Source organism: Ailuropoda melanoleuca, chromosome 12 (assembly GCF_002007445.2).
Source record: "Ailuropoda melanoleuca isolate Jingjing chromosome 12, ASM200744v2, whole genome shotgun sequence".
Lineage (NCBI taxonomy): Eukaryota > Metazoa > Chordata > Mammalia > Carnivora > Ursidae > Ailuropoda > Ailuropoda melanoleuca.
Window position 1 is genome coordinate 79,716,075 of NC_048229.1, and position 26,121 is coordinate 79,742,195.

The following is a 26,121-nucleotide window of genomic DNA, read 5'->3' on the forward strand; positions in this document are numbered from 1 at the left end:
GCACAGTAAATTCAGTCTGGTTCTTTTATGGTCAGACCCTGATGGGTTTTGTGTTTAATAAACAATAAGGATCAGGAACCCTAAGCAAATAATGGACTCCAGACAGGGATGTGTATACACTCAAGGGTTTAGGGGTAAAATATGATAGTATCTGGCACTTAACTCTGAAATGTTTAAAAAAATAAGGTGGAATGTTGGAGAGATGGACAGACAGACAACTGTGTGATAATAAAATGTTGAGGGTTGTAGGATCTGGTGACACTAACTGGGTGTTTGCTCTATAATCCCCTCCATTTTTTTTTTTGGTAGGTTTTTTAATTTTCATGATAAAATACTGCAGAGTAACATAAATGGGCCCATTCAGCAGGACCGTCCCCTCTTGTGTCCCCTAGCCCCCAGCTTGACAGCTAGCAATGGTCTGGTTCTTTCCAAATCAGTCTATGGTCTCAGAGCCCCTAGACTGCTCAAAGAACATGCAGGACTCTTGGCAATTCTGAAAGGAGAGTTCCCGGTTCTGCTTTAAAAGCTACAGCTCTTTGGGGCGCCTGGGTGGCACAGCGGTTAAGCATCTGCCTTCGGCTCAGGGCGTGATCCCGGCGTTATGGGATCGAGCCCCACATCAGGCTCCTCTGCTATAAGCCTGCTTCTTCCTCTCCCACTCCCCCTGCTTGTGTTCCCTCTCTCGCTGACTGCCTCTATCTCTGTCAAATAAATAATAAAAAAAATAAAATCTTAAAAGAAAAAAAAAAAAAGCTACAGCTCTTTGAAATAAAAACACTGCCCCCCAGCTGTCTGCTTGGAGTGGCAGCACACACTGGGTGCATAAGCTCTCCACGTGTTAGAAAAATCCTTGTGCCCCTCATGGCCTCTGCGAGCACCACAGTGGCTTGCTCAGCCTGGGACCACCTCAAGATGGTCGGGGAGAGAGACAGCATCACCGGGTGGGCTGCAAGCAGGGAACCTCTGAGCTAACCGCTGCGCGAGACGAGCCCTTTCCTTGTGCAAATGTAAGGTCTGTGTTTCAGGACATACACTGTAAAAACCACAGCCATCCAGAACCGAGTCCACCATGAGCCCAGGGTGCCTCCAGGCCGAAGGTGTCCACCTGAGTCACACACGAACTCTGGGTGCCCACACCAGGAGGAGGGCCGGAGTTACAGAGTTACCCCCGAACGCCCGGGGCCCGGATGGGAAGGCCGGCCACTGAACGACACAAGGGGTGTGCACGTGTTCAGGCACTTTCCCTCAGGCTCCCACTGGACCCTCTGCCTGACCCCGCACGGGCAGAGGAAGGGCCTGGCTGAGACGTCCCGGCACAAGGCGCTCCCCAGACCCAGAGGGGCTTCTGACCTGCAGAAGAGCCCTCCCCACAAGTTTTCCAAACAGCCACGGGTCAGGAGAGAAGAAGAGGATCAGGGGACTGCGCAGGGGATCTGAGACATGGAGGCGACTGTTAGACCCTTCAGGTGCTTTACGGTCATGGGCACTAGGACACGGCACCTCAGTTCCCAGGTGCAGAGAGCCTCAACGCGAGAGAATTCTGAGACCTGTGACAATCGAGGAAACTGCTGCTCAGCCCCAGAAGGCAGGACTCGGGCCTTTCAGAATAATTCGTATTTATTCCAAACAAGGTAGCTCGCAGGCTGTTCCCGCCACTGGTCCCCGAGGTCAGTGTGGCTGTATCCAGAAAAACAAAACATTCTCAGCTCTAAGACACCCGCCCTGTTCCCCAGAATGGGGGACATCATCGGAGCTAAGGGACCTCTCCGCTCAGGCGCTAGCGGGAAAATGCCCCGTCCTAGTCAGTGCCAGTGAATTCCCATCTGCCAGCGGGAAGGCCACTTAGGAATGCAAGCGGGAAACTCCTGGCACATGACAAGCACCAAACCCAAAAGCTCTGACTGTCCTCAGCGCAGCGTGGGAGGGGAGCTGGCTCTCTTCCCCTGCGGTCCCACACACGGCCGCTGTGGCCCACACACAGGACCACTGGCCCTCCGCTGGCACGGCCCTCAGTCGTTCCGGAATGACCATCTGAGGCTGCAGAGCAGGGATTTCGGGCGATGGGTGTCCCACACGTCACTCTCGCCCAAAAGATGATCGTAAAGGGAACTAACATATCTCCTGCCACTTGCTAGTACCTTCTGGTGAATAAAAACAAAATCAGAGGGGACATGTCCAAACTCACTTCTTCAGGCCAGAAGGACCCTGATACCAAAAGGAGGCCACAAGGACTGAGAACAACAGGCCAGTGTCCCTGATGAACGTGGATGCAAAAATCCTCAACAAAATACAAGACCCCACTCCACAGTATGTTAAAAGGATCACTGACCATAACCAAATGGGGTTTATCCCGGGGATAAAGCGAATGGCTCAACATCCACAAATCAGTGTGGTAACAGCACCTTAACAAAATGAGGATAAAAATCAGATGTCCTCGATAGACGGAGAGCATCTGATAAAATTCAGTATCTACTTATGAAAAAAACTCTCAACAAAATGGGTCTAGAAAGAACATACCTCAACATAATGAAGGCCATATATGAGAAAGCCCCAGCTGACATACTCAATGGGGAAAAGCTGAGAGCTTTCCCTCTAAGGTCAGGAACGAGGCAGGGATGCCCACCCTGGACACTTGTGTTCAACACAGTACTGAAGTCCTGGCCTGAGCAATCAGGCAAGAAAAATAACAGGCGTCCAAACTGGAAAGAAACCTGTCACTGTCTGCAGGCAACATGACACTGTATGTAGGAAACCCCAAAAACTCCATCAAAACCCAATAGAACTAGACAGGAATTGAGTCAAATTGCACCATACAGAATCAACACCCAGAACAGGATCAGGAAGAATACATCCCACAGGCTCCAGGAATTCGGCCAGGTAATGGGCAGGCGGTCTCCATCTCCCAGACGCACTTCCCGCTGGTGCCCTCTGCCCTTTCCAGGACACCTTCCAGTTTCTGGACGTCCCAGTGGTCTCCCCCTTCCTCAGGACACCCTGTGTGTGTTCCCAGCCCCACCGGGTGGACTGGACTGTGAAGCCTTCTGGTCAGACTCCACCTGTGCAGCTGAACGCCCCGGCATCTATGCCCGAGCATTAAAAGTGGCCCACCCATCTCCTCACAAGAGGTGCGTGAAGTTCCGTCGAACTCCCTGTATCTACTAGAGCTATTGGGAGCACCGCCAGAGTTCTGGATGGCAACCTCAAAACCCAGAGCCCTGTGGTTATGGACTGTTACTATCAGTTCACACGCAAGGCCATGTATTAGCTACGTGATTAACGCAAGGCACCCGCTGCGACACTCCCAGCGCCTTACAGACACGGACTGCCAAGAGTACCAGCAACAACATGCGGCCTGACAAAACAGGCAGAAGTGACACAGCCAAGCAGCTCAGTGGGGCCACAAAGGTCCTCAAAGGTCAGCTTTAGACGGGCTGACCTGCCTCTCCCCAGGGCACTGTCTTCAGCTTGAGGCTGCTGAGCGTCTCTGGTCAGCAGAGATCAGAGAGACCAGGGGACCAGGGGACCAGGGAACACGGGGTCTCAAGAGCTCCAGGAACAGGGCAAGTGGGTAAGGGAGACAGAAATAGTGCCAGGTCCCTCACATGCCAGTCATCACAGTGGACATTTCTGGAAGGCTGGGCTGGATGAGGCACCTTTGCTGACTGCTAAGCAGGAGGGTGGGTCAACCTAGGACACAATGTGCCAGAGGTAACTTCCAAGAGGGTTCAGAAAGAACCCAGGTCATGCCTTCCGACCCCCCTGACAGCCCAGCCAGCTCCTCACGCCTGCTCATACACGCTCCCAACAAGCCCCCGTCACCCCCTGTCACTGGTCTGCACTCGAGCAGGTCAGGCTCTGGGCCTGATGACAAGAACAAGGTGGGCGTTGTCAGGAGCTGCGTCCAGTCCTTGCACACACCCTGAAGCACACTAGCTAGGTCCAGGCGTCTCCACACGGGCGCCAGGATGGTCTCCACGGGACCAGCAAACACTGTGGCTGTGTGCCCACAGTCTGACGGGTCAGGAGCGATCCCATAAGCAACTTCACTTCCTCTGCTCCCATTAGGTTTGTTAGAAATTGTGCATCTGCGGGAACTCGGGAGCAGATCTGCTCCAGGCAACACAGACACGTGGAGGGTTCAGAGCGGTGGGAGAACAAGGGAGTGGTGCCGTGTCCTCGGAATGTAAAAGTGCCTTTAGTGCAAGCGGGTATGTGTGATGTCTTTTTGACAACAGACATTCACTTTCCACCTCAGCTCAGCCTAACAGCAGAGATGTGTACAGTACGGCCCAGGGAAACTTCCAGACTCAAGTAATGCCAATCGAGAGGGGAATCAGGTTCTAAATAATCAAGTGGTGCTACTCACTTCTGCCCAGTGTGGGTATGCTGTATGATTTTTTAAATTCACGTATGCTGTTACAATGTGACTAATGAAATCTAGAAACAAACCACTTACAGTTGATTTTGGAGAAGTGTTTTAAGGCTTCTATCCTGTCCTCTCCCCTCAGCCTCAACAAACGATAAATACTAAAACGTGCATCAACAGAGTGGTCTTGTTGGTACTACCCAAAAACCCCAAAGCTGCTGTGGAATCCCGGCCCACGTGTGCAGCCAACCCGGGGCCACAGCTCAGGTGTGGCCTCTGCTGTGGCTGAGCCACAGAAAACAGCCAAGGTAAGAAAACAGCAAAAGCCAAGGAGGGCAGCTCGCTCGTAACACCCAAGCAGTCCTTGTGCCCGGAGTTAGAGGTCCCTCTCCATGCAGCTTCTCGGCCGTGCTCGCCCACAAAAGCCAAAGCCAGCAGGAGGTACGTACGGCAGGTGTAAACATCTCTGTACTCCATGTGCTCGTAATCGGGAAGAATTTTCATGAAACGTCCCGACTTCACACGAGGGTTTATACCTGAACAGACACAGCAGGGAAAGGGTAAAGATGGCTCTGCTTCCAGGATGGTACGAACAGTTTCCATGACTGAAACACCCTCCCTCACGGACGGCGGACACTTCCCGTTACACATGCAGCCCCCAGGGCCTTAGGATGCAAGCATTTGCCAGGGTGACCTGTCTTCCTTTAACCAAGAGCCACACCAAAAACTCAGGAAGACGGGAAAGCTCGGGACCCTGCTTTCTCGACGGCCACAGATCAAGGGAGCACACGGAGCGGGGAGAGCCGAGGTGGTGGCTAGGGGATGTTTTGGGAACCCCTGTGCCTGCCTGCGGTCTCTCCCGTGCACCTGGCATTCTCCATGACCTCTGCTGCGTGTGTGGTATCTGATTAAGGGCAATGTTTGCCTGCCTCCGAACTCGGGCCACCTTACTCCTGAACCCGTCTATGCCAGGAACCAACCTTGATTTTCCGCCACCACCCATTCCAAAAGCTAAGTAATTTTCTCCCAGATGAGGCCTTTGGAGCAAATTCACAAAAACACGGTTCCTGCACCGTGAACATGAAAACGGAAGCTGGCCCTGACTGGGCCAGATTCAACACTTGCAGACACTGAGTAAGGTAATCATTCTGTGGATTTTGCAACCATTTTTAAGGGGTCAAGATTCTGAAAAGCAATCTCCACGTGTCTTCCTGCGCCTGTCCATGTCCCCAGCATCCCAGATGCACATGCAAGCATGTTCACCTCACCCTGTCCTTGTCCCCGCTCCCTCGTCCACCCCCAGCTTCCCCCCGGCCACGCCATCTGCTGCTCACAGTCACTGCCCACCTGCCTGCCCGCCTGTGCTCCGCAGGACAGCATCACTGAGCTGAGCTCCACGGGGCCTTAATTCCCACGTCTGCCCCACACCTGGCAGGTGTCAGCGCCTGCCTTCCTCCAGGTGCTGTTCGGAATGCTTACTCCTAAACTCCTAAAGAGAATTCTGCCTTCAAGTTGCTTTCAGGTGGTATTGTCCAACGACCTAACAAACGCAAGCAGTCCAGTCATAAAACCTGACATAGTGGATACTCCTAGAAACCAGCTGACCATCCAGAAAAGCCAGGACACCTGTGTTTCATGTGCACATACACACAGGTTGTTTGGACAGAACTGGGTCTTGCTCCAACACCAATGCTGTCGGCCAGCGTAAGTCCCTCCAATTCCACACTCCGGCTGTATTTACGATACTGAGTTCTGGGCAAGCATGGAGGAACCAAGGGGGGAGCCAAAGCCACGTGGGCACCCACAGAATGGAAGGGGGAAAGCAGGGGCAGAAGTGGCTTTTTGCCTCTGGAATCTGGGCTTTGCAGGCTGCAGAGAAGCACTGTCTTGCTGTGGAGATGAGAAGACAGGAAGAGATCAGGCTTTCAGGACATGGGACCACTACAGCCCCCCAGACCCGTGTCCCCTGAGATACGTCTTCCTGGGTCAGTGGAAGGTGGAGCAGAGGCAGGAGAAGAAAGCACAGGCAAGCAACAGCTAACAGGTCCTGAATAGCCAGCCTTGCTCTGGGGGCCAAGGCCAAGGACAGGGTCAGGAGGCAACTGCCGAGCTGGGCATGGTAGCTGGGGCAAGGATGATGAAGCCCAAGGCAAGGCCTCTGGAGGGCAGGGAAAAGTGGGGGGCTGGGCACGGCAGGGCAGAGGGCACGGCGGAGCCCCCAGGAGCTGTGCAGGTCGGGAGCACACTGACCCCCCCCAGAGAAAGGGCCATGAAGAACCTCCAGCCTGCTGACAGGAGAGCTCCCCAGTGTGAGCAAAGCCTACTCGGAACCACCACCTCCCAACCCCAAGCTGCCACAATCACAATGTGGAGAGAAGCCTCTGATGGGGCAAGGAACTGACGGGACGACAAAATCGGCCACATCCGAGGAGGGAGCACTGCCAGTGTCTCCTGAGGAGCCGGCCCTACATGGAAACCCCATGCTTCCCTGCGGCCACATGAAGGAGGGGCATCTCAGCGGGAGAACCTGAGTGACAGACCCGCTAAAAAGAGGGGCACGGGGAGAGGCTGCAGCCGGCGTACCCAGACCCTGGAGGGGCTGGCCAGGGCTTCAGCTGGCTCTCCGCGACCCGCCTCCCCCTCAGTCCTGAATCGGAGGTGTTCCCACTCCCGGGGGAGGCGTTTAGGAAGGAGTGCCACCGCCTCTGCTTTCAGTGGAGAACATTTCAAAAGAATGTGAAACACGAAATCTACCAAGACAGTTTTAAGATGAAATCTTAAGGTCTTTTTAAGGTCTTATTTTATTTATTATTGATTGATTGAGCATGAGGAGAGGGAGAAGCAGGCTCCCCACTGAGCAGGGAGCCAGGGAGCCCGACTCAGGGCTCAACCCCAGGACCCTGGGATCATGACCTGAGCCGAACGCAGATGCTTCACTGACTGAGCCACCCAGGCACCCCCTTAAGGTCCTTTTAAGAGCAGTAAACAGTCCACTTCAGGCCAAAGAGAACCGGTCCCCATCGTCTCTTACTCTGTTCTTTGATCCCCAGCCCCGGGGCGCTAACACTGCACAAAGCAGCGCCGAGGGGTGAACCCACAGGCTGCTCCCTGCAGGTCGGTGCCGGGGTGCAGCTCCTGGGTGGTGTCAGTGTGAACAGAGATCTTCATAGCCTCACACTAAATGGGCACCGAGGAAAGACATCTGGGGCTAGGGGCACTCGGAGCACTCAGACAGGGTGTGTCACTGGTGACTCTGCAAAGCAAAGGAGCGGAGAACAAGAAATGGGGGTTGGGGGGCTCAACATGGGGACAAGAGGCTGCAGGGCAGATGGAGCCCCAGAAGGGGGAGCCTGACATGGGGCTGCAGGCAAGTGGCCATGGAAGCCTGCAGGAGTGGCCACACTTCCCAGGGAAGCTGCTGTCCATGTGCCCCTCAGGCTGCAGCCCCAAGATCCAGGGAAAGGGATGCCTCTGGAAATACCCCAGGGTTATTCCCAGTGCAGCCACGTTTTTCAGATCTAAGGGTTCTACACACCTAATAGAAGACACCATTATCTGTGACGGGCTGAAAAATAAGGACGGGACACCACCAGAGATGGAGATGAGACCCCCTCGTGTCAGGGCTGCTGCTCCCAGCGCCGTCCATGGAGCGCCAGCTACAACTCTCAGAAGATGTCGAGAGGCAGCTGTGGGCTGTGGCTCACACTCTTTGCACTCCCATCGAGGGTGCTCACTCTGCTTCTGCCTTTGAACACAGGGGACCATGGCCGGTAACAGGTTCACTTACGCTTGGCATAGACGTCTCTACAAGACACGCCCGTGATGTCCAGCTTCCGCAGGTTCTCACAAACGCCATACTCTGCAACAAGAAACATTTGCTGGAGATCACAGTCAAGAAGTCACGAGGCAGCAGAAACAGACAGACAGAGGGCGGGGAAGGACGGTGCATGCCAAAGCCTTGGCCCTGTCTTCAAGGCGGAGTCTGTCCCTCGCCGTTCCACACACAGTCAGGACCGACACTCACCGGTGAGGCCATGATTCTATGTTTAGACCACACTTGACAAAACAACAATCCACGCTAACGCGATAAGCTTCAGAAGCCAACTTGCACAAACCCCAAATCAGACAATCCCCAGCTTACGAAGAGAGTATGGCACAAACTCAATGGTCAGGAAACAGCAATATTCCCATGGAAATAAGATCATCCTTGGTGTCAGGGTCTCACGAAGGCCCCCTAAACCCACACTGCATGGCTCACCAGGCTACTGGTTCTATGAAACAAAGCCACGAGCCCGTGAGGGGAGACCTGGGCGAGAGCCTGGGTGAGGGTCTGGAAGGAGGAGCTGCACACCCACATCCCTTTGGCATCAGGCCCCCTAGACCCCAGCCAGCGACGGATATCCTGGATGCCCTCCCCACCTCCCTGTCCTCACACTCACCCGGCTAAGGGCACCCTCCTGCTTCCTCCTCCCTATCTCTACCCCACCCCACTTCTCCAAGTCACCCACCCCAGCTTCCCAGCTGAAACCTCGGGTCCTTCAGGTCGGGTCCCAGCGAGGCTCTGCAAGGAAAGCACCATGCTGAAGTAATCACCAGGAATCCAACTGCCTGGAGGGCCAAGAGCTAACAGTGACTGCACCTGCCTGCTACCAAGCTCTGCACGGGCCAGGCACCGCTGTCAGGCCTGACAGCTGCTACTGTCTTCACCCATTTCAGTGAGCAAGAAAACGTGCAGAGAGGCCCGTGGCCTGCATGAAGGAGCAGAGCTTGTGGTGCGGGACCCAGAGCTGAAGCCTGGAAGGGGCACCTCATAGTGGTGAGCAGAGCCCCCGCTGCCCAGGCCCTCACACCATCGCCACCAGGGCTCTCTCTGCTCATCCGGGGTGCAGGCGTTCAGCTGGGGCTTCCCAGGACAGCCACCTCCGTGACCAGCACTGTGCTTCATCACAGGAAGGGACGCCAAAGCTGGGCAGGGCTGGCATCTCAGCAGTCCGTCCGAAACGTGGATTCATGCAGTGTGGCCAGTAGTGGCCGAGTGCCGTCCCCTCACGTGTCACTCCTGATGGTGCCTAAATCCTCGCAAGGTCTGGTCTGGTCTTTTATTACTAGCCCTAACGCTTTTATGAACTGATGGGATTCCAACAGTACACAAAAGCAAAGCTCCAGAGGCACAGAGGGGAGAAGGTATTTGGGGCGAGTGTCCCTCCCGACAGGGCCTGCCCACGGAATCCCCGCTTTCCCTACCACCTCTGCTGAGGAACAGACATGACATTAAAGACTCATAAGATGTAAATCATGGCCTTGCTCACTATCAGGCAAAAAAATAAAAAGCATATGTTTTATCCTGCTGCCAAGAAGAAATGTGGACTCCATTCTGGAGGATAATGCAAGTCGTAGGAGCCTGTGAGGACAGACAGATGAAATACGCCGTCTGTGCATCTGGGGCAGGGACACAGCAACACCCGCATGCAAGGGGTCCCCAGCATCAGAGAGAACACAGCTTGTCCAAACCCCGCCTCACCCGTGGACCAGCTGAACGGGCCACCCTCGCCCTGGTCGGCAGAACACACCGGAAAAACTGGTCTACCCGTCTCACTGAGAAGCACTCTGCTCTATACAAACTCTCTTCGCCATCTCCTGCTGGCTCCGTGACGCCCATGCTGGCCAAGTGGCTCCTCCTGAAACACCCGGTCAGCAGTCACTACACTGGCTCGCCATAAATGCACTTCGACTTTCTCTTGTGCAAGCAACGCACTTCAGAACTGTTACCGCATAACGACATCGGTGCACCGGTTCGTTCCAGGGCGGCTGTGAAAGGACAGCTCCCTTTCTCAGTTCCAGCACGCTGCTGGTGCTTGCGGTAACAGACAAGGACAGTCTCTTACTGCCTCGTTGATGAAGTGGGGTGACTGCAGGGGTCCTCTCCTTTGTAATAATGTGCAGTGCTGCAGGCAAGACACCATGACTCTCGGTGCCAATGGTTGGATATGGGGCACAGCCCTGGAAACGCATCCAGGTGCGCTCCTGTGGCTGACGGAACCTGAGGTCTACCCCGGCCTTTGCGAGGCATGCATTTTGTTGCTTAGTCATTTCTCTGGGCCCAGGCTGTGAAGGCTGGTGAGCCAGCTTATGATTTTTGGATCAGAGTCCAGCGCACACTCCAACCTGACAGAAGCAATGCTTCTGAATGGCTCTAAGGGTTTTAGCCGGGGGCGGCCTCATCATAAATATGTACACATACTGTGTCAAGAAATGCCCCCGTGGCGCAGGGTATGAAGTTGCACAAGCAGACAAAGCACCCACAGAAACACCGTGGACGATCAGAGGAAAAGCAAAATTAGGATGGAGTGCTGATAAAAAGAGCAATCCTCGGTCGGTTTTTCTTAACGTTTCCAAATGGTCATCATAAATCCACCAAAGCAGAATAATGTCATTCTGACCCAGCCATTCCTACAAGAATTGTCGGGTATTTTCCACCTAATGGGAAAATCTTTCTTTTAAAGAGGGGCTAAGAACAATGCCACATCCTCCGATTGTTCTATAAACGGTCCCAAAAGCCATCAAGGGAAACTGTCCTTAAAATAGCTTGAAGGCCTGTGTACTCACCAACACCCTGTATCCTTCCTTCCAGAACAACCACCCAGTGTGAACTCTACCCTCCGGCACAGTTCCTGTACCCAGTGACTGCAAGTGAGCACACAGCCCATGCTGCCTACAGATGCTTCTCAATCCAACACTGGATTTGATGTTACAGGCTGTCAATTCAAAAAGTTTCCTGGTGGGGCGTCCGGCTGGCTCACTTGGTGGAGCATATGACTCCTGATCTCAGGGTTGGGAGTTCAAGCCCCATGATGGGTGTAGAGATTACGTAAATAAAAACTGAATCTATTATATAAAGGAGCTTAAACAATTCTTTTTTGGAAGTATTTACTCCAAAGATAACAAAAACAAAACAAACCAAAAAGCTGGGAAGGGAGAAACACGGGTAAGCTGGACTTGGGGGAGTTTATAAATGAAATGGTCATGTTGTGGAGAACAGTACGGGGACACAGAATCACCCCAGGATCCAGCTACCATTCTACGTATGGGTCTAGCCCCCAAAGAAGTGAAAGTGGGGGCTCAGGTACTTCTGCACCCGGGCTCACAGCAGCACTCCTCACAAGATCCGAGAGATGGAAGCAACACAGGTGTCTGCGGGCAGATGGGCCCATCAACATAACGTGGTCCATCCACTCGAGGGAATGTGATTTAGCCTTAAAAAGGAAGTAAACTCTGTCACCTGCTGCAGCGGGGACATGATGCTCAGGGAAATAAGCCAGTACCCAAAAATCAAATATACTGTATGAGCACCTCCATGAGATACCTGGACAGTCAGACTCACAGAGACAGACAGCACGGGGGCTGCTGCAGAAGGGAGGAGAGCTGGTGTGTAAGGGGACAGAGCTGCAGGTGAGCAAGATGAACCAGTGCCTGGNTCCAAACGGCAATTTTTGCTGTATGTATATGTTACCATAATAAAAAAAATGAAACTGCCACTTCAAATATTCCAGTCGGAAAACTTCCAAAAAGCTATTTGAAAAATGTTTTGCCAGGAGGGAGGAACAGCCTAGTACTTTGGCCCGGTCAAGTCAACACGTAAGCGGCAGCCTCCTGTGACCTAACTGCCCGGGGCTGCCAAGCGCTCTTCACTCTTTCCTGTCCGAGAGCCCAGGGCTGCATGATGGGATTTACCAAAAGCTCCCTGTCCCCACAGCACATGTCTGAACACGCACTAACTCTGGTCTGTCTCTGTGGGTGGGAGTGGGTTAGAGGTTTTCTCTCTCTCCATTCCCGCTGCAGGAAAACCCAGCAGACACAGCTCTGCTTCTCAAGGCTCCTTCCCTGGAGGAGAAGGTGGCGATTCAGGGACACGGGAGCTGTGGCAGCCAGGGCTGAGATGCGCACACGCATCGGAGTAGATAATGTGACAAAGAAAGTGAGTGCGATTCTTCCGTGCACTGCGTGGGTACCAGGAGACTGCCACAGCGGGGACCTGGTCTCATTCTCCCAGTAAACGCCAGTGAGGAGGGAGAGGGGCCACACTGGACAAGCACAGCATAAGACACTACCTGCAGTGAGTCTGCGGGCCGACAAGATTCATCTGGAAAGGGAGGTTCTCTCCCAGCCCTGAAGGGAGTCGGGTGGCAGAGATGGGAGTCCACAAGAACAGTGTTAGGTAGAAAAGCAGCCTGGGCTATTCGCCTGCGGGGGGTGCCAGCACAGGGGTACCTGGAAATGCAGGTGGGGGTCCAAGGAGGCCACTGCACCACTAGGTGAGTCAGAGGCAGGAGGAAAGGACAGGGTGACCCAGACGTAGTACTGGGCAAGCAGGAGGGGGCCAGGGATAAGGAGGGCTGGAGCGTGCACCAGAGGCTTTCCTACTTGCTCTGCACTCACAGGGTCCTCTAAATAAAATTAAAGGGCAGTTTGATCAGAAAGACTGATTTTTGTTTGTACTAAATTAGGGGATAATTACACTCCTTAATAAAATAGAGTTCACACTTTTAGTTCTGAGGCTAAAAAAGAAGTCAAAGGCAGTGGCAGGGGCTAGCGGGAGAGGGGACCTCCCCCAGGCAGGACGGAGGGGTTGGACTACCAGCCCCCAGGCTTCGCGGCACAGCTGCTGGGTGCCGATATCCAAGAACACCTTTAAGCCCCTATGGTTCTCCAGCACACTGCCCTACTCAGCTGTCACCGTAACGGCATGGAGCGCTTTCTGTTTATCTAATCACATAGCAGGTCTGGAGAAACACTCCGCAGCCACCGCATCTTAGGATGGAAGACTGTAAAATTCAGAACCTGGACCCGCCCAGTGTCTCCTATTCAACACCTGGACTGCTTGGGAGGCTGAACAAACAGCTCCCCAGGATGCCTGAAACCACCTACAAGATTAATGTGATTCCTTCTCAACAAACTCAGGCCACGTGAAGATAAACAGTTTCCGTGCCCATGGACACCATGAGAAGCTGCACTCCTGCAGGGAGAGGGCTCCCAGGGCAGGCACCTGCTGGCCAAGGGAGACCGATTCCCGCTAAGGCCCATCTGTCACCGGGAGACACCCACCCTTCCTGAATGCACACAGACCCGCTGTAGGCTGCCCATGTATGAGACCAGGAGAGAAGCCTGTGAGCCTGACTCTGCCAACACCTCCCCCTGGACGTCATCTAGCATTTCCAACACTTCCCTGCTCCTCCACTGATACTCCACACGCAGGCCTGGCCAGCTCCAGTTCACCAGCTTCTCCATCGCCACCGGGTGGACAGTGATGGTATCGCTGGCAAAGGATGCTGACTCATGGGTTCCAAACCCTGCCCATCTCCGGAAAGGGCCTTCGTTTTCGAGAGGACACTTGTTCCTCTGCAAAGTCCCAAAGACACCCTTGTGTTTGCATGCCCTTTCCAGCCAGAAAGACAAACCCAGAACCTCAAATGCATTACGTAATCATTTCATAAACACAGGAAAACAGTGACAATGGCAGTGCCTGGTCGTCTAACAACCAATTTTTTTGGCAAGGTACCATTGTCTGTCCAACTAAATATGGCCAAGGAGAAATCTTTACTCGATGCTCTCTGGGTACCAGGTTCACTTTCTAGCTGGCTTTTTTAAGGTGGAAATGAAGTCTGAAAAATGCTCCCCTATGAGGAGCCACTGTCTTTACCCTTTCCTGCTTTGCTAAGGGAAAGCAGCATAAGAGATTCAACTTGCAAAAATACAGAGAACTGTAGTCCTTCCAAGTGGCAAAGCAGAAGGAAAAGACAAAGGTTTTCCCTCAAGTTCTGAGATCCTGCTGCGTGGGCAGGAAGGGGGGCTAGTCTCCCCTTCTTGAGGTTACAACGTGTGCTACTACCACCTGAAAGGTGTATCCACCTGCCAACAAAGCCAGTGGGCTCGGCAAGGATCAGCGTTACAGGAATCATAAAAATCCCTAAAGCCAACCTTAAAACGAACAACTTGCCCAGTTCCCCTCTTCCCAAGACGACCATCCAATTTCAGCCTTATTTAACAAAAGCCACGTTTCTCATTTTTTGCATCAGCATATCATATAGGACAGAAGACAGCATGTTGTTCTGCTTGCAAAAAAACAGAATACTGGTTTTTAATTCCTCATTTCTGTCGTAAAAATCATACATTACTGGAAAAGGATTATTCCTAATTATGATTGACTTTAAACCCACTTTAGACTTACAACAAATCAAAATATTATACAAATATCATTCGGGGCGACTTAGTGGCTCAGTCATTAAGCGTCTGCCTTCTGCTCAGGTGATGATCCTGGGATCCCGGGGTCCTGGGATTGAGCCCCATATCAGGCTCCCTGCTCAGTGAGGAGCCTGCTTCTCCCTCTCCCTCTGCTGCTCCCCTTGCCTGTGCTCATTCTCTGTCAAATAAATAAAATCTTTTAAAAAAAATCATTCTATGTGTCAAAAAAACTTAACATCAAGGGAAGAAATGGGCAAATTATGTATTATAAGTTCAAAACCAGGATCTGACAGGTACTGAGCTGAACAATATGAAATTCTTGTGTCTGAATATTTAAAGCTCAGTGTGGAAGGGGAAAATACCCGTATGAGCATTTCCTTTGTTTCTAATTTTGTCTTTTGTTCTTGTTTGAATATTTTGATTTAGAACTACAGTCTGAATGTAGGCTTCAAAGGTCTGAATGTAGGCTTCAAAATTCACCGAGTAAATGGTGAAGTATTAACAAAAGAAAAGCCTCGTCAGGGTCAAAGGCAAAATAAGGCACTTGGCTTCTACCCTCAGAAGTCTGAGAAATGATGACTTATTTATAGCCCCACATGCAAGTAACTGCAGGAGGCCCGCAGCCAAAGGAGTGATGCATCAAAAAAAGTGTTTACCCTCGCCCTGGCCTCCGCCTGCCCTGGGGGCTGGGCTTGGTTGGGTTTGTTTCCTGTAAGAGGATAAATACCACCTAGTTACAAGTTTGCCCCAAAATCAGGAGCACAGACTTGGCTTCTCACTAGCAACCTTCTTTCACCTGCCTAGAGAAATACCCCTAGAAAATATTTGACCCAACAGCTCTAGTATGCAGCAGGCTAGAAAGGCCAAAGTTCTATAAAAATAACTGATTTATTGCTAGGACACCGGAAATTGTGAGCTTCTCACCAAACATCATAAATATAGCCACCTCATTTTAAGTTTCTAGTGCTACCCTCTACCCCGACAAACTCACCCTATCATTTTAGGAAGGGCTCTCAAACACACATGCCTTGTGTCTGCCCCTGAAAGTCAGTCATGGCCCCAATTCTCTGAAGCAATAAAACACAGGTGCATCCTCTTCTCTTTGCCACTCTCATTTTTGTAGCTTGTTTTCTGTTCTGGAAAATCCAATTATCAAAAGACAGAAAGCAAACATATAAACATGCATATTCACTAGTCTCACTCAACCTCCCAAGACACTAAAAACTGGAGCCACTATTACACCCATCAGGGCTGGACCAGACCCAGAAGTTCCGTTCCTGGACACCTGCCGGCCTGGGACAACTCACCCCCTCAAACAGCCTGAGACCAGCCGTCCTGCCCACCACGGCTGGGAGGGCTTTGGTTTTTACCTAAATGGAGTTGGGGCTTTGACCTATCAACACTCACCTTCACCAAATGTCTAGTTCAGGAAAGATGAACTTTGGGAGCTAAGAGAACTAAGATCAGACCCATCCCATACCTGACTGTTCTTACATATGTAATGAGACTAACTCTATGAGACATCTATGAATACCACATAGGATTACCAAGCATCCAATTTTTGACATAGACAAGCTGGAAATTAAGGCTACCAGAACGAACTAGAGAAACTGAAGACCTACCGACCATCTTCATAACCTTGGGATGAAAATCATTACTTAAACCCAAAATATGTACGTTTGATTAACACTAACTTTCACAAAAGTCATTTTAAATGAGGCTAAATAGCATATCACTATAGACTATTAAGGAAATGTCTTGAAATATATTAAACAGAAATCCATCCAGACTAAATAAATAAAACTCACAAATCAGTAAGAAAAAAAAAAAAAGAGGAAGAAAGTGGGCAGAGTAAGGATAAGCAAATAAGGAAAATCCAAACCACCAATAATATTTTTTAAAATGTGCATCCTCACTAGTTACCGAACACATGCAAATTAAAATAATTAAAAACGGATCATTCGGAGTAGAGATCATTTGGCAGATACGGGACGGACTGGGGTAACAGAGCAGCTGGACCAGAAACAACAGCTGCTTTGTGATGAGATGGTGCACACTGAACGTTTGTAGGTCACCTTTTGTGACTTATCTGCTCATGCTTTAGTGTCAGGGGGCAGGCAGCTAAAATCACTGCTGGAATAATCGGGCGGTACCTAGTGAAACCGCAGGGCTCACAGCCCACCGCCCACAGCCCCCGCAGCACCACTCCTGCATGTACTCCATCTGCATTCAACAGGCAGGGAGACTTACACTGTATACAACAAAAAAATAAGGGAAGGAACAAGTGTGGTCTCTTCAAGTTATGAACCACCACACAGCATTTAAAAAGACTGAACCAGACTCAAATGTATTCACATGGACAGAACTTAAAAAACGAGTTCACAAGGGAAAAAAGCAGATGCACAATACTTACAGTGTGATATGTTTCTAAAAATTAAACCATCACAAAATGTGATATCTGAGGATGTATACAGGCATATGAATACACGAGTAAATTAAACCCAGGACAGTGGCTGCTTCTTGGAATAAGAAGGGCAATGCTGATCAGAAGTGACTTGATATCAGCTGAGACGTTTTCCTTAAAAAAGGTAGAGGAGGGGCACCTGGGTGGCTCAGTCGGTTAAGCATCTGATTTTGGCTCAGGTCATGATCTTGGGGTCCTGGGATGGAGTCCCACATGGGGCTCCTCACTCAGCGGCAGTCTGCTTCTCCCTCTGTCCCACCCCTACTTGTGCTCGCTCACTCTCATATAAATAAAATCTTTAAAAACCTAAAAATGTTAAAAATTTAAAAAGGTAAAGGAATCAAAAGCAAATATAACAAAAGAATTAACAGTTATTTATTGGGGGTGACTGTTTACCATTTTTGTCTTTCTTTTCTTTATTTTTTTAAATTTCTCATAATGAAAATTTTCCTAGTATTTCTGTCTGGCTTGGTGGACAAGATGCCTTGCTTCTAATGTCACATTGTCTCTTGCCCCAGGGAAAGCAGAACTGAGAAGTGCTCCCAGAGGCAAGGACTGCAGTCCTGCGTCTGTCCACCAACTTCCTTCAACGTCTTCATCAGAATTTCCTGCACTTCCATTAGCAACTCTAAGAATGCACCCCGAACTCTAACCCCAGTGACTTTTAATCCATACCATACCTTGGAGTTTTTTTGATTACACAAATGTCTTCGTTACTCTCTGTTCTTACAGTTGAGCTAGACGTGTTCCAGTTCCCCAGAGACAAACCCACCAGAAACCACCACATAGGTCCAGCTGACCGATGGAGAAACTTCTCAAAGCACAATGGAACACTGGTGACAAATCTGGGTCTTACAGGTGTACAAGAAGCAAAACAAAGCAAATGAAAAGGTAGAGTTCACAGAGAACATGGAACTTTCTTTGCCTCTATTTTAAAATGTCAAAAGAAATGCACTTGCCACATATATGACAAAAGGATAATACTGCTACTGTTCGAGGAGGTCTTACAGATTTGTAAGACAAAAATAGACCCTTTAAGAGACATAAACAAAAACACACAAATAAGGAATCACAAGATATCAAATAAAATGGCCAAGAAGCCTCACAATAGAACATTACCATTTAGGGGGTGAGAGCTTCATATGTGTGATCTCATTTATCGCCCAAAGTGACCCTATGGGAGCAGCACTTCCCAAAAATACTTGGGAAAGTGAAGCATGTCCAGGATCTCAAAGCACATAAACCGAGCCTGGCCTGCAGATTTAAACTCGGACTCCTGGCCACTGAGCTTCACTGCAGAGATTTAGATGACTGATCCCCTTGTTGCAGAGCATCTGGGGAAAGGCCTTCTCATGCACCTTCTCTGGGGATGCAGATGCCAACAGCTGGGCAACGGGCATCTATACCATCAGTGTGCATAACCTATTACCCACATCCCTCCTCTGAGAGGAAGCGCACCCCAAGAAAATAATCTCAGAAGTCCTAGAAGGCACAAGTAAACATCACACATTTCTACAAAACCGCACAAAAGCAACCCTGACAGCACTGTTGAAGACAAGAAAAAAACTGCAAACTCAAAAGTCAATCGGTAAGGGCCTAACTGGTCTGGTGGCAGATGTATGCAGTGGAAACCCACAAAGCGTTTTCATACTGAACTGTCTCCAGGACAGTATATATGGTATGATCCCGTTTAGGTAAAAATGCGTACAGGACTCCACATGTGCATAGGGAGACCGGCTCCAAATTTTTAAGAGTGGGTTATCTTTGATTGCGGGGGTCTCTGATGATTTTTACTTTCTTCCTGCTGTTCTGCATTGTTTGGATTTGTTTCCTACCCATCGTTTTTACCAAAATAGGAGACCTCATGGAATACCTGGGCTCTGTCAACGTTTAAACGTAGAGATTTAGACGTAGAGATTTAAACGTTTACACGTAGAGAACTCTGGATTAAGTAAACCTTTCCTGCAGAGATTTGTTACAAAACTATTCGCCACCCTCACTACTGCCACCAGCATCCCTGACAGGGAACTCAACCCCCTCCCGCACTGCCCGGCTCCACCTGCCCCTCCACAGCCCGCCCCTCAGGAGACCCTCCACACTCTCGGGCTCCGTCTGCTTCCCTAATTCGACTTCACCCCCTCCGCTCGCCTCAGCTCCGCCCCCCGAGGCCTGAGGACAGACTTGGTGCCCACAAGCGTCAGCTTACTCCCCGGCCTCAACCCAGACCCAGCCCCAGGGCAGTCACCGTCCAGTCTCCGCGGCTGAGGACGCCCCCACTCCTCTCAGAGTCCCCCCCCGAGCGGGTAGAGCGAGGCTCCCCGAAGCAGCCGGGACTCCACCTCTCGCAGACCCCGCGAACCGGACTTGTGGGAGAGGTCCCCAGAGTCACCGCCCCCCGCCCTGCCGGGACTCTCCCCCTGAGGCCCCCGATCTGAGGCAGGTCCCGGTCCGGAGCCCTGGGGGACGCCCGCCCCCCGGACCCCCGCCCTGGCGCGCTCACCCTCCCGGCAGCGCCGCCTCCAGATGGTGTCGGTGTGCAGGATGCGCCGGAACTTGGTGCAGACCTGGGCCAGGCTGGGCAGGTCGGTGCCGGGCAGCGAGGCGAAGATCTCCACCAACAGCTCCGGCGGCAGCTCCAGCAGCGAGCAGCGCGGGGGCGGCTGGGGGCCCGCGCCCCGGCCGCCCAGCGCCCCGGACAGCGCCGCCGCGCCCGNGCCCAGGAGCCTCGGGCCACGCCCCCGCGCCGCTCGCCCCGCCCACCACCACGAAGGAACTGGACCACTGGCTCGCAGCGGGGTGAGCTGACCTGCGCCCCGCGGCCCAGCCACCACCTGACTGACGCCTTCGGGTCTCAGGCCCGGGGTCCGCGCCTGGACGGAGCACGGAAAAAGAATGCTGCTAAAGTCGCACGACGGCAGCTTTTTGCCAAATGAGGACGTGCGTGAGGGCACAGCGCTCCACCTCCAGAGTATGGACTGATACCCTCCCCATTGCGCTAACCAGGTTCGCGGCCGTGGGACGCCGGCCGGTGTGGCCGCCGCTGCGAGGACCGCCCGAGGAGCCCTGGAGGTTGTCCCCCGAGAGCCCCCGCCAGGACGGCCGGAGGATCCCACCGGAAGTTCTTCCCCCTTAAGACCCCAAGGGGTCTTAGACCCCCTCCGAGGATCCCCCCAGGACGGCCCGAGGATCCCACAGGTCCCCCCAGAACTCCCCAGAATGCCCCCGAGGACCCCCTGGAGGTTCCCTCCCAGAACAGCCCCAAGGAGCCTTCCCCCAGAGGCTCTTCCCCGAATCCCCAGCACCCCTCCGGAGGATGCCCGAAGAACGCTACCACCACGGTTCCAAGGACTACCCCAGGATGGCGCCCAGGACCGCATAAGGCGTGATTAGGTGGCCAGTGGAGCGATGCAAACTTCTGTAGCGTTCCGAACCACGGAAGAAATATAGAACCCTGAAGTACGCCTGTCAGACCCCTTTCTTTTATCTAAAATCTTGGCGGTTCTGCGCTAGTTAGCTTGCGTACTGTGCCTCCGGGCACGTGTGTTCCAGAAGGTGAGGCTCAACTGGAGAGAATATGTAGTCCTCTCGTGACTGTGGCTTACCTTAAATAGCTCACAACAACAAGAAACTGTAGTTATTAGTTGCTTCCGGAGAGTCAGGTCCCTGGCTGTGGTTACAGGAACTGCTCTACAACACAGCCCTCAAACGCTGGAGGGACTGCCCAGAGTCTAATCAGAAGCCTAGAATACCCTGTCTGGCCCAGTGTTTCTGGGCAAGCGTGGAGGTCTTGCAAATCAGAAAATGAATGACCCTGCCAGTTCCCATAAATCTTTCACTATGCGCTAACACCTCTGTAGGGAGGTTCTAAGAAAAATAACAAAACAGTATGTCTTAGATTAAATCTTGACCCACTTAGGTCCACACAACTGAAAAACAACACCTAACTGACTTCTCTGCACCTAGCCGGCTTTTCAGTCCAGCCTCCATGCTGGTTTCATAACTCTCTTGCAGATAGTAACACACAAGCAAAAGCAGACTCGTTGCGGCACTCACCTATTTAAAGGTATTTAATGGCCCCACTGACTCCTTATCATGTCACACATAATTACCCAGTCTGGCCTCCTGGCCTAACCCCACACCCATCTCTCCAGGGGAGCCACCTGATAATCCAAAGGTCACCTGCCTGGTCACATCTCCGGCTTTGCTCAAGTGGTCTCCTGTGCCAGGAGGACCCATCTCTGAGGAAGGATGTTCCCTTTTTCACAGCACCGTCACGTTGTTTTATTATAAACCCTTGCTGCCTTTTGTACCAATCTCCCTAGATGTATCCCTTAACATGGGATAGATATGCTAGCACACAGCATGCGGTTGATGAGTGTTTACTGACTAAATGTTGAACAAAAAAAAAATGGCTAAAAGACTAAAAAGTGAGAAACGTGAACCAAACATATTCAGAGAAGCCCAGTGGATCAGCATTATGATCCAAGCTGGGAAGTATTTCAGCAAGCAGAAACGCATGAACTACTGTGATAAATGTTTGCAGAATGCCCGACTACACTCTGTGCTAAGTTCTGTGTGGATCCATAGATTCTAAAGTATAATCCCTGCCACTGTGACATTTTTGTTTTGTTTTGTGTTGTGTTGTGTCGTTTCTAAATCTGTCTACCCCCCCCCCCAGTAGGCAATTTTCTCCCAGAGGAGCTTCGAGTTGTATTCATGTACAAAATAATTTGGTTAAATTTTCGTCAGAAGAATGGTTAAGCTATTTTTTTTTAAGATTCTTTTTACTCATGAGAGAGAGAGAGAGAGAGCACAAGCAGGGGTAGGGGCAGAGGGAGAGGGAGAAGCGGGCTCCCCAGGTAAGCAAGGAGCTGCACTCTGGTCTCGACCCCAGGACCCTGGGATCAGGATCACAACCTGAGCTGAAGGCAGATACTTAACCGACGGAGCCACCCAGGTGCCCTCAAAATGGTTAAACTATTCTGTTTTTATAGTTTGGATTATGCAACCATACTGTGAAGACCCATCTATATCGGTATATCCTTGAGAGCAGGCCTAACAGAAGGCTGTGTACGATAACCCACCCCAAGATGTGGAAGGATTGAATTACTGCTAACCAGAATAGAAAGAAACATAGCTGTGGGGGCGTGGGTAACCCCTGTTGGCAAGAAGGAACCCAAGTGGAAAGGTCGCAGGCAGCAGATAATTATTACACGCCGAACCCCAAAAGCTTTGTGCGTCCCGAACACTTTTGTAGTCCCTTATATATAACGTATCCCATACAAAGAACACTAAGGAGGATACGGTCATAACACAATGAGAAAAAACTAATAAAAAGAGATCATTTGTTTTTATGCTAGATGAGACTATAATAATGAACACTTTGTTATGGGGAACTGATAACATCTAAGGAGATAAGCAGGTTACAGGGCAGGATATATTTCAGTTGGTTCCCCAAAAGTCCCAGAAACTAGTATTTCTTGGACCTGAGTAAACTGTTAACTTTGCCCATTCTGGTTCTTACAATCCAGATGTGAAAAGTGGCATCTTACCCACTGCTCAGAAGAAACAGCCAAGGTAATGGGAAGAAAGGAAAATATTCAAAGGCCAAATAAGAGGGCCCATAGACTCTCAAGAGATCCCTCCCTTAACAGTCCCATATATGGGCAAAAACTGGGAAAACAGCAGTCCTTGAGAATTTCCTTAGAATTAAACAAACAAAAAACCTGTGGAACGCCGAATCAGCTGTTCGTGCTCATTTCAGAAATAATGTTAGATTATGTGAGTGATTTGTGATGGCTTTCCTGCATGCGCTCGCTTGCAGATTTCTGAAGCTGTCCACCAGGGACAGCTTCACGGGGAGAGGAAGAGCTGCAAAACGGCGCCTCTCCCAGCCGCTGACACTCCTCAACACTGCAATCTAGTGAGGGTCAACTTCAAAACCCTCCTGACTAAATCCTTTCTGAGAATAGCTCCTGGGGCTGCTCTTGAGCAATACTTGTTTGTTTACTTGTTCTAAAGAGCCAAGAGATGACACAGGAATGATAGGACAGTGGGCCAATAGCTGCCCAGACAGCCTCGAGGCTGGACTATTTCTTCCAATCAGAAAGAGGAGAGGTGGGACAGGCCAGGCAGGCCCGTGGCGAGGAACGACTTCTCGGTTTGACTTGTCCTCCATGTTGTGTGTGTCAAAAATAATGTGTCCTGCACTGCAGCTTAATGTTTCATGCCTCATTTAACAGGTTCTTAGAAATAGCTAGACAGCATGATGTACAGCCATGTCAGGTCACTAATGCTGGAGGCATCATGTTCGATTTTTTGTGGTTACCCTATTTTCTCCACAATATGGTCATTTCATTTGATGGAAAAGGGAAGAGGGTCGAGTTATTTAAAACCGACACCATCTGGCTTTCTAGACTAATAGTTTGATAGTTTAAAGGCACCATGAGATTCCTGGAGAAAATATTTAATAAATTTTAAAGATGTGTTCTTGCTTTTCTACTTTATATGGATTATGTTAAGCAACAGAAATATGTGTTATTCATTTAAAAATAACACTATGCTGGGGCGCCTGGGTGGCACAGCGGTTAAGCGTCTGCCTTCGGCTCAGGGCGTGATCCCAACGTCGTAGGATCGAGTCCTGCATCAGGCTCCTCTGCTATGAGCCTGCTTCTTCCTCTCCCACTCCCCCTACTTGTGTTCCTTCTCTCACTGGCTGCCTCTGTCAAATAAATAAATAAAATCTTTTTAAAAAATTATACTATGCTTATATTAACTAGCTTAAAATAATTCATGAATAATATTAATTTACCACTCTGGAAATTGTTCCCTACATCAGACTTCTACTAAACTGCAACTGAGGGCACATGAAATTTTTCTAAGTTATTTGTTTATCCATATGTTAATATAAGTTAATAAATTTTAGATATAATTTATATATTATGAATATGCTATTCTTACAAGGAGATTATGCTTATGAGACACCTTTACATGCCCACAGCCTTGGATGATTTTCTGAGAAACACATAGGGAGATGTGGTTTTAGATGCAAGTAGGAATTCAAGGTTAGGGGAAGACTTTAGCAGTCACTGTAAATGTGGACTTTAGTACTTGAAAATCACAGTGATCCTGTCCCATCACTTGCCCAGCCCTTGAAGCCTATCCCTGCATGGCTGTGAACTCAAGGCCTGGGGTAATTTGGCAAAGCTTTATGGATGCCTAAGGGACTAGGGAAATATGAAACTCTCCTTCCCTTCCCCCAAACTCCATATGCCAGATAATTGATTTTTTTCCCCTCTTGCATTTGGAACAGTTGTCCAGCAAGAGAACAAAAAATCCATTTCTTACAAAATAGCAATTAAGCCAAGAAAGCAGCTCACCAGTCAATACTTAATATCCAAAAAAAAAAAAAAAAAAAATCCAGAAAAGAAAGCAGCAAACAGTCCATACTCTTTTTTTTTCTTAAAGGCTTATTGATTTATTTTAGAGAAATAGAGAAAGAGCGAGGGGGCAGGGCAGAGAGAGAGAGAATCGGAGAATCTCAAGCGGACTCCCCACTGGGGAGTCTGACACTGGATCTCACAACCAGGAGATCATGACCTGAGCCAAAATCAAGAGTCCCCTGGCCAACCGACTGAACCACCCAGGTACCCCTGCACTCTCTTTAAGACTTCAACCCTGATTATTTTGTTTGGCAGAAAGTAGGTACATAAGAAGCACTGATTGAATTTTTTTTTCAACTTTCACAGAATAAATACAAACCAACCAAGATAGTACACTTGGAGCTTGAAGCCTTCGTCTGTAAGTTTGGAAACCAGATAGGATGTTTAAGTGCTGTTGATTCAGAGGTTTTTCAAGGTAAAGAACGGTGACAAAGAGGGGAGAACACCTGACAGTGACACATGCACAAATGCACTGTTGTCTAGTAAACAGCAGAATGAAAAACTACAGCTAACATCATTGTTCTGGGCTTGGGGAATAATTATACAAGGATCTGCAACATGTTTGGCTTCTCTGTAAGGAAAGAAATCCCAGCTACATTAAAACCACTTTCAGGAATATATTTTAGTATGTTTTGTATGTTTCCGTAATAATGTATACAGCACAATGCAATTACTCTATCAAACGGTCCTATAAGAAAGGCTTCCACAGACTCAGAGGGTAAGAGGTCGGGAGCTATGGTAATGTTTCTAAATATTAGATATTACAAACCAGGCAGTCTAGGACTGCAGCGCTGTCCACACAGCTGCACGTCCAGCAGACGTGGGGACGCGCAGCAAACAAACGGTCTGCAGTTTGCAGGCTCCTCTCCAAGCACCTGGCGCCCTCCAATGTAACTGTGAGCTCACAGAGGACTCTGAGGCTCGGGAGGATGTTCGGCGGCGGGGTGCCCGAGGAGTGTGAGCGGGCTGGGCCCTAACTCCCCGGGGCCACATGGGACCAGTTTCCTAAACACGCAACAGCGACAGGTAACCGATGTGGACGAGCAACCAGCAGCACCCAGACCCGTGGCGCTGCGGCGGGAGCACGCAACGACTGTACTTTCGAGTCGAAGCTTCCTCGGCCGTCGGCACAGGGAGGCGGCACACCAGCGATTAGGGGTCAGCAAGAGGAGCTGGGCCAAGCGGGACGGCACAGGAGGCGCACGTACCCTCCTGCGGCCGCGCCTGGACCTCCGCGCCAGGTTTGGGTCGGCCCACGCGCCTGCGCACCGTGGGCTCTCCGCTGCGCACGCGCACGGCCCAGCTTCCGCCACGCCCGCCATGGCGGTGGCGGCAGCCGGCCTTAGCCCCGCCCCCCCGGGACGCCGCGCCGGTCACCTGACGCGGCTGCGGGCTGAAGAGACACAAGGGAAGTCGCTGTCGCCACAGTCAGAGCTTTTGCCGCCGTCGTCGTCACTGCCTGCAGCAGCCGGGACCCTCCGCCTCACCGCCTCCGCCTCGCCGCCCGCGCTATGCCGTCGGAGAAGACCTTCAAGCAGCGCCGCACCTTCGGTGGGTGCCGCGGCGTGGGGGGGGCGGTGCGCGGGCCGGAGGAGGGGCTGAAGCGGGGA

At 50.9% G+C, this 26,121-nt stretch overlaps 2 protein-coding genes across 7 annotated transcripts in view; one reads left to right on the plus strand and one right to left on the minus strand.

Annotated features, from left to right (window-relative positions):
• The window catches only part of FBXO31 (F-box protein 31), a 42,540-nt gene extending 22,092 nt beyond the window's left edge, over positions 1-20,448 (minus strand). For 2 of the 6 annotated variants that reach the window (XM_034672504.1, XM_019803632.2), the window contains exons 1-3: positions 19,570-20,448; positions 8,154-8,225; positions 4,816-4,902 (exon numbers count right to left, since the gene is read on the minus strand). In XM_034672504.1, the coding sequence (XP_034528395.1) occupies positions 4,816-4,902; positions 8,154-8,225; positions 19,570-20,446 (1,036 nt within the window). In that variant the 5' untranslated portion in view covers positions 20,447-20,448. The remainder of the gene's footprint in view (positions 1-4,815; positions 4,903-8,153; positions 8,226-19,569) is intronic. The other 4 variants (XM_034672505.1, XM_019803640.2, XM_019803617.2 and 1 more) reach the window with 2 other exon arrangements.
• Positions 20,449-25,886: 5,438 nt separating this feature from the next.
• Positions 25,887-26,121, plus strand: part of MAP1LC3B (microtubule associated protein 1 light chain 3 beta) — a 13,228-nt gene continuing 12,993 nt past the window's right edge. Inside the window, exon 1 of the mRNA XM_034672509.1 lies at positions 25,887-26,062. Coding sequence (XP_034528400.1) covers positions 26,023-26,062 — 40 coding nt within the window. The 5' untranslated portion in view covers positions 25,887-26,022. The remainder of the gene's footprint in view (positions 26,063-26,121) is intronic.